Source organism: Cervus canadensis, chromosome 26 (assembly GCF_019320065.1).
Source record: "Cervus canadensis isolate Bull #8, Minnesota chromosome 26, ASM1932006v1, whole genome shotgun sequence".
In the NCBI taxonomy this organism is placed as follows: Eukaryota; Metazoa; Chordata; class Mammalia; order Artiodactyla; family Cervidae; genus Cervus; species Cervus canadensis.
In genome coordinates this window covers 36,431,124-36,440,155 of record NC_057411.1, presented here as the reverse complement: position 1 = coordinate 36,440,155, position 9,032 = coordinate 36,431,124, and the positions used below count along the sequence as shown (strand labels likewise).

General features: G+C 37.8%; 1 protein-coding gene across 1 annotated transcript; it reads right to left on the bottom strand.

The window, feature by feature from the left end:
• Positions 1–6,297: 6,297 nt before the first annotated feature.
• Positions 6,298–8,797, bottom strand: LOC122428178 (60 kDa SS-A/Ro ribonucleoprotein-like). Its single transcript, XM_043447994.1, is given in 2 exon segments — positions 6,298–8,380; positions 8,383–8,797. Coding segments are annotated over 2 exon segments (1,614 nt in total). The 5' UTR covers positions 8,639–8,797; the 3' UTR covers positions 6,298–7,022.
• Between the last annotated feature and the right edge of the window lie 235 nt (positions 8,798–9,032).

Sequence of the window (9,032 nt, the reverse complement as noted above, 5' to 3'; positions counted from 1 at the left end):
AGTTTCTAGTGACCAAAGCTATTAGACATATAAACAGGTAATTGTGGCAGTGGGTAACATGCTGTGATGAGGCAAACACTAGTGAGTAGTGTAAGAGGGGCTTCTGGCCCTCAGCAAAGGCTTGGAGAAGTCTTTAGGGACAAGATAGTACCTGAACTGCATCCTAAAGGGTAAGTAAGTGAGAGTTAGTCACTCAGTCGTGTCCAACTCTTTGCGACCCCATAGACTGTACCTGCCAGGATCCTCTGTCCATGAAATTCTCCAGGTAAGAATACTGGAGTGGGTTGACATTTCCTTTTCCAGAGTATCTTCCCAACCCAGGGCTTGAACCCAGGTCTCCTGCCTTGCAAACAGATTCTTAACGGATGAGTAGAAGTTAGCTAAGTCCACACACAAAGAAAAAGCCATCTATGCAGACACCTCTAAGACTCTACAAAAATAAGGTGCTGGCTTCAGGATGCAATACCAATGAACTATTTGAAAATCTTTCTTGTTGATATCAGTAAGAAAGTCTTAAAACTGAAGCACAATTTCTTTGGAATCTGACAGACTATTCCCTTACCAGCTTAAAACTGTAAATATGAGTTGCTTGTAAGATGACTGAAAATGTCACCATATGCAATCCGATCTTTATTAATCCAAAATTGTCAGGCAGCGTATTTCAGGAAGCTGTTATCAGCAACAACTAACAACCTAGATAGGCAAACAAAATTAGAAGAATTACTTCACAAAGAGAAAGCTCTGAGTGTATTAACTAAGAAAGAATATGCATCCAAATGAATTCATTAACAAGAACCAAGCAGCTGCCAGAGTGCTACTCAGAAATGAAGGGCCTATTGAAATATAAACCACAAGAGAACTGGACAAATGGTAAGAAGCACAAAAATATTCTCCAAAAAGATTCCAAAAATACATTGGCATTGCTTAATTTAAAAGAATAAGTATGTAACTCTTCAAAATTTCACAAAATAGTAAGTTCTCACTTCTACTATTTCTCATTTATCTTTTCAAAAACAAAATAAGAGAGGCAAACTCAACACCTCATAATCCTAGTTTTCTTTGTAACAGATTAGCAAATTAGGCATCTGTTCACATCCTATAAAAGCTTTCAATAAGAGAATTCAGTGGAACTAGGAAACCTAATATCTATTCAGAAGTACACCTTGTGTGACATTTTGGCAGATGTTTTGCAAGCTGAATGTACACAAGTCAGTCAGTTTCCCTTTATTATTCATAAACATTGTGCAAAACTAGACATTTCATGGTTCACCAATCTTGATTTATAATTCTTATGCAAAGTATATGGATTTACATAGCCTTAAACTACCTAATTATAAAATATTAAGGAGGCAAAGATATCAAATGTCATTGTAAGGAAAATATAATTAATAGTAACCTCTCCAAGAAGAAGTATTCTAGCTTATAACAAAGATGTTGAAAGAGTATTCTATTTTATGAAATAATGATTTACAAAGATCTACAATGACAAATAGACAGTACTATAATTTAGAAGTATGAACACAATTAGATACACATTCTAGACTATTTTAAAATTGGTTCCTTTAGAAGGTTTTTAGCTCTAAACAAAATGCTTTGTAGAACATGGTTAAATAATATTGTCTCACTGTAATCACCATAGTTTGAAGTGATTAGAAACTTTTCATATAAGAGGACCTAAGGTATCAAAAGGCTAAGAATTCTATCCCGAGGTCCTATGAAGAGTTCATTTGTTTGTTCATTTATTCATTCAAATATTTATTAAAGCATACCACATACAAGACATTCTGCTAAGAACTAAAGCAACATAAATAAATAAAAAGACCTCCCCATCTGTGAATTGACATCTGCTATGGATTGAATGTTTGCGTCTCTCCAAAATTTATATGTTGAAACTTTAATCCTCAATGTGATAGTATTTGAAGATGAGGCCTATAAGGGTAATTAGGTCATGAGGGTGGAGCCCTTATGATGGGACTAGTGCCTTTTTAAAGAATAAACTCAGGAGAGCTTGCTTCCCCTTTCTGCTCTCCACATGAGGATGCAGGAGAGGGTCATCTACAAACCAGCAAAAGTAGTGTCCTCACCAGATCTGCTGGTGCCCTGATCTTTGATTTCCCAGTCTCCAGATCTGTGAGAAATTTGTTTGCCGTTTAAGCCACCCAGTCTAGAATAATTTCACCAAACTGACTAAGACAACATCCCAGTGGTTAAATTAGATGTAAATAAAAATTAAACCTTGTGAATTTTATACTTTGGTCTTTTATCATTTTCATCCTAACTGATATACCCTTCAAAAGAGCCTATAACCTTATTTTCTCCATCAATACTTATTATAATTTTGCTTTAAGAACAACATAGGATGAAACATCTATTATTAATTAACAATTATTGGTAACAATAATTAACAATAATGGGTATTAACAATAATGTGTAGAATACTAGTAATTCTTATTGGTATTATTATTTTAACTATGTTAGTTGGACTACACTAAGTTCTATGCAAATAAGACCACAAATTTATAATGTTCAAGCACAATGGAAGTGTATTTCATGATCCAGAGACAGTACTGGATGGGTGAATGAGTGGGTAGGAAAATACTATTCTACAGTCATTCACAGATGCATGGTAACAGAGGTTCTGCCACCTTGGTGGTTTCCAAGGTCACTTTGGACATCATCTCTATTTTGACAGCTAGAAGAAAACAATGATGGAATATACCAATAGGGGGATTTTAGAGGCCAGACCATAATATTTATTACTTCTTACAATCTATTGCCTATAACTCTTCATATGATTACTTCCAATCACAAAAGAAGCTAGGAAGTACAATGTAGTGCACACAGGAAAAAGAGCATTTATGGGGTGAGGAGCCCCACCACATCAGTCATGAGGATAATTCCCATTTAAGCAAAAACTAGGTCATGAATTAGAGTGGTCTTGAATAAAGCCAATTATATTAATAAATTCTTTTTATTTCTGGAAATAAATAGAATATTTCACAATAGTGATTATTTCATATGCAAACATTTAGAATTAATAGTCACATGCTGTGATTTGTTTCTAAATATATTCCAACCACATATTAAATTTATAGTTTATCTTGAATTTTCTAAACACACTCCCCTTTAATGTCTTTCTTTATTCAGTGAAGTTAAAGGAGGAGTGGGTTTTTAATCAGACCAATGAAAAGTTCACTTTGGTTCAGTTCAGTTCAGTTCAATTGCTCAGTCATGTCCAACTCATGGCGAACTCATGGACTGCAACATGCCAGGCTTCCCCGTCCATCACCAACTCCTGAAGGATGCTCAAACTCATGTCCATTGAGTTGTGATGCAATCCAACCATCTCATCCTCTGTCATCCCCTTCTCCTCCTTCTTTCAAATTTTCCAGCATCGGGGTTTTTTCCAATGAGTCAGTTCTTTCCATCAGGTGGGCAAAGTATCAGAGCTTCAGCTTCAGCATCAGTCCTTCCAATAAATATTCAGGGTTGATTTCCTTTAGGATTGACTGGTTGGATCTCCTTGCTGTCCAAGGGACTCTCAAGAGTCCCAACACCCTCTGGGTCTTCCCAGTGCACCAGGCCCGAGCACTTGTCTCATGTATCCAACTTGGGCTGGTGATCTGTTTCACCCTAGATAATATACGTTTCGATGCTGTTCTCTCGAAACATCCCACCCTCGCCTTCTCCCACAGAGTCCAAAAGTCTGTTCTGTACATCTGTGTCTCTTTTTCTGTTTTGCATATAGGGTTATCGTTACCATCTTTCTAAGGTGGGAGGGGGGATCGGAATGGGGAATACATGTAAATCCATGGCTGATTCATGTCAATGTATGACAAAAACCACTACAATATTGTAAAGTAGTTAGCCTGCAACTAATAAAAATAAATGGAAAAAAAAAAAAGAGTCCCAACACCACAGTTCAAAAGCATCAATTCTTTGGCGCTCAGCTTTCTTTATGGTCCAACTCTCACATCCATACACGACTACTGGAAACCCCACAGCTTTGACTAGATGGACATTTGTTGGCAAATGAATGTCTCTGCTTTTTAATATGCTCTCTCGGTTTGTCATACCTTTCTTCCAAAGAGCAAGCGTCTTTTAATTTCAAGGCCGCAGTCACCATCTGTAGTGATTTTGGAGCCCAAGAAAATAAAGTCTCTCACTGATTCCATTGTTTCCCCATCTATTTGCCATGAAGTGATGGGACCAGATGCCATGATCTTTGTTTTCTGAATGCTGAATTTTTTTTTATTATTTTTTTTTATTAGTTGGAGGCTAATTACTTCACAACATTTCAGTGGGTTTTGTCATACATTGATATGAATCACTGAATGCTGAATTTTAAGCCAACTTTTTCACTCTCCACTTTCAATTTCATTAAGAGGCTCCTTAGTTCCTTTTTGCTTTCTGCCATTAGGGTGGTGTCATCTGCATGTCTGAGGTTATTGATATTTCTCCCGGCAATCTTGATTCCAGTTTGTGCTTCATCCAGCCCAGCATTTCACATGATGTACTCTGCATATAAGTTAAATAAGCAGGGTGACAATACACAGCCTTGACAGACATATTCCTTTCCCAATCTGGAATCAGTCTGTTGTTCCATATCTGGTTCTAACTGTTGCTTCTTGACCTGCATACAGATTCCTCAGGAGGCAGGTAAGGTGGTCTGGTATTCCCATCTCTTGAAGAATTTCCCACAGTTTTTTGTAATCTAAACAGTCAAAGGCTTTAGCATAGTCATTGAAGCAGAAGCAAATGTTTTTCTGGAATTCTCTTGCTTTTTCTATTATCCAATGGATATTGGCAATCTGATCTCTGGTTCCTCTGCCTTTTCTAAATCCAGTTTGAATATCTTGAAGTTCTCAGTTCATTTACTGTTGCAGCCTAGCTTTCAGAATTTTGAGCATTATTTTGCTAGCATGTGAGATGAGTGTAATTGTGTAGAAGTCTGAACATTCTTTGGCATTGCCCTTCTTTGAGATTGGAATGAAAACTGACCTTTTCCAGCCCTGTGACCACTGCTGAGTTTTCCAAATTTGCTGGTATATTGAGTGCAGCACTTTCACAGCATCATCTTTTAGGATTTGAAATAGCTTAACTGGAATTCCATCACCTCCACTAGCTTTGTCCCTAGTGATGCTTCCTAAGGCTCACCTTACTTCACAGCACTCCAGGATGTTTGGCTCTAGGTGAGTGATCACACCATCATGGTTATCTGGGTCATTAGGATCTCTTTTATATAGTTCTTCTGTGTATTCTTGCCACCTCTTCTTAATATCTTGTGCTTTTGTTATGTCCATATCATAACACCATAAGTGAAAGTTGCTAAGTTTTTGAGGCTTGATATACTGATCTTTTTCCTCATGATAAAACATTTACCAGATGAGATTATTAAATTTACAGAGTAGTATGCATGGAAATGTATTATGAAAAGTATGAAGCCACTAGCTTTCATAATAAATGTTCCCAAAATAATGGTTCTCATTTGTAGATCACTCATTTTATGACTTTTGTCTAGTTTTTAAATTATGGTAAAACACATATAACAAAAATTTAGCATTTTCTACCTCTGTCTCTATGGATTTGACTGTTTTAGGTATTTCACACAGGTGAAAACCTGATTCTCTTCCCAGTTCCTTTCATGTATATCCCTTAGATATTTTCTTAGTTGTTACATTGAGGATTACATATATCAATAAAATCTTAAAGTTATAGCAATCTAATCTGAATGGATGCCAAGTCTTCTCTATTCATAACATATGTCCACCTCAACTTTAGATTATTGATGCAGGAATTATATTCTCATACATTGTGTACTCATTAACCAAGATTAATAATTTCTTTAATGCATTTGTATTTTAAATTCCGTAGAAAATAAAAAGTGAAGTTATAAGCCAAAATTATAATAACAATGGTTTGTTTGTTTATGCATAGTTAACTCTTATTGGAAATCTTTATATTTTATATGACTTTGAGATACTGAATGGTATCTTCAGCACTTCTCATAAGGCAGATCTAGTGGTAATAAACTACCCTCAGCTTTTGTTTACCTGGGACTATCTTAATTTTCCCCTCATTTTTTTTTTTATGGTTATAGTTCAGATTTTATTTGTCATATTTTTCAGATTATGAGTAGGGGAAGTTAAATGCTTGAAACATCTTATGTTCTCATAAGATGAAACATATAAAAAAATGTGTCCCTACACATGGCTATGTTGGTATAAGCCACAGGAAACCATCAAGTCATGCCCCTCACAGCAATAAACAAACAAAAACAAACACAAATAGACTTCCTCAGCTGACACAAACTTTAGTTTCTCTTCTCAAAGGTTTCCATTATGTTTCTGGTTAATGGTAAACAATCCTGTAAGTGTAAATTAACCCTCAGAAACAGAGCATCTTTTTCAGTGACTGAGAATGCTGCTATCTATGTGATTGGAGAAAACTGTTAAAGCAATTTGTAAAACTCATTCATAAGCAAATGTCTTGGTTGTTGTTTTATGCCCTTGGTATAAAGATTTTCAAGGAGTTTCATAATCAATCACAGTATATGGTCCAGTGCATTTCAGATTATTTGGACATTATCAAAGCTGTCCTTTACCAATGAAAACATTTAAGAAAACTTAAAGGCATTTCTCAAACAAATGACATGATATAGGACTACTTACACTTTTGGCTCTCACTTCTTTTAAGTACAAATGTGATCATTCACCAAAGCAGAACTGTTTGACTATTTTACAGTGTCTCAACAAGAAGTTCTCTGTTAGGCAGAGGGGGCTACAGTGTATTCTGAAGCTATTTACCAAAAGCTAGTTTAGTAGAAAGAACTTTGGGCTCATCTTATTGTTCCTTCCTTTTTTTTTTGGTAAGGTAACCTTTCCATTATGCACATACTGTACCATTGTCTGACTTCTTTCAGTGGATTAAGATTAGCTGGGAAGTAGCTGTATGTTTCTAGCGAGATCACTGATGGCAGTGGGTCCACTGCCATTTCACCTAGATTGCGCTGGTGCTTATGGTTAAATCATATCTAATGTGAAACTTCGAATCACATCCAGAGCTCCAGTATCAAAGCCACACATGTCCAGCATGCCTCTGTCATCTGGGTCTGCAATGGTAAAGCCACTTGATGTCATTCCACAAACAATCAATTTAGCTGGAATATCCATATTCTTTCGATATTCCCTCAGAGCGGTAGCAGGATGGACACTTCCAGCAAAGGTCTCGTTAACAGTGAATATGATGAAGACATCGGCAGCTGTATTTGTCTTTTGAGCCCAGATCATCGGAAGAGAGCAATCAGTTTCACCTGCTGGGATCTGACTCATAGCTAGTAAAACTTGTTGTTAGGTCATATCTGTAGTCACTGGACATGGTACCATTTCATCTGAAAAAGCAACTATAGAAGAATCTTTCTCTGTTCGTGTGACAACCATGCACATTGCTGCAGCCACTGTGCTTGCATTGAGTACACTACCCAAAACTCTTTGGTCCATAGAAGCACTGACATTGATTGCCAGTAAGAAACACTTTCCAGTTGGCTCGACTGTCTTAAATGTTTTATAAAAAGCGGCATCCAAAGCTTGCAGAATTTCTTCATCGGGGCGCCACTTCAGTTTTCCTCTGAGCCCATGACCTGTCTTATAAGTTTCTAACGCAATTAAAACATGAAATGGATGTATATGAGCCTTTTTAAACAGTTTTTCATTACACAGCTTTTCACATACTAAAGACACTTCTGAGTTTCCTGGTTCAAGCACTGAGTTAGCTGTCATCTTTCCCAGATTCCTTAATAATGCTGTGAGAGGCATTTCTTGTAACAAAGCCTTCCATACCTCTTTAGACTTTAAGTGATTTGTTAGGAGATGTTCCCTAACCAGTCTGTGCTCTTCTATCAGATGAAGGACTTCCAGTTCATCTTTTGTGTGCTTCACTTTCTCTACAGCCTCGAGATACTTTAATAATTTTTCAGCCTCCACAGAAAGCGCTTTTTCTTTATACAGTTCATGGACCTCTTTCCAGCCCTTTGTAATATATTTGGTGACAATAGCAAGTTCTTCACTGGAAGGTTTAAGATGAGACAGTCTTAACAGATCTTTGTGAGACCAGCCATTTCTCTGTTTGTATTTTGTAACTGCCAGGGCGAGGGCCATGCCACCCTTTTCATTGTACCAGTCTGCTACAGCCTTCCAGAGGGCACGACCCCACATGCCACACTTCATGCTTTCCTTTAGATCTTTCTTAAACTGGATAAAAGTAAAAAGGTGTGTAGGGATGCGACAAACTTCAGGAACAGCTTTGAAGGCGGCTTGTTTGGTGCTTATGTCAGAACACTGGGAGCAAATGGCGAGGGCAGAGAGCGTGGGTTCCTGCTTTGCGTTCTGCCTTCTTGACTAAAGGACTTTATTTCCTGTATCACTTCACATCCTCTGCCATCTTCAATCAATCTGATTAAAGCTTCAGCATTCTCAGGGCCCAGCTTCTGTTCTTTGATATAGTAAGTCCCACCTTCAGAACCAAAACATAAGAACCGGTGTAGCCGATTCATATCAGTGACTTGCCACACATATCCGTCTTCGGAATTAGCTATCTGCTTCTCATTCAGTGGCTGCATTTGGCTTACAGATTCCTCCATTTTTCTGTCTTGAGGAAGTCTTTGCCAGGCGGCCGAGCCTCCGAAGCCGCCGCGCCACCCGGAGAAGCGCTGCGCGGTACCGCGCCGCCGCCGTAAGACTACAATGCACCGCGGCCTGACGGGCGACGACTGCTCCGGGGCCGCCGCCCGGGCCTCGGGGTTCGGCTCCCGGGCCTTCCCCTCATTTTTTGAAGGATAGTTTTGCCAGACACAGAATTCTTGGTTGAAATTATTTTCTTTCAGCGCTGTTAGTATATCCCACTGTTTTCTGTCCTTCAAAACTTTTGCTAAGAATTGTTGATAATTTTACTGAGAATTTTTTATGTGACAAGTTGATTTTTTCTGTTTACAGCATTCTCTTTGTCCTTGGCTTTTGACAATTTTATTACAATGT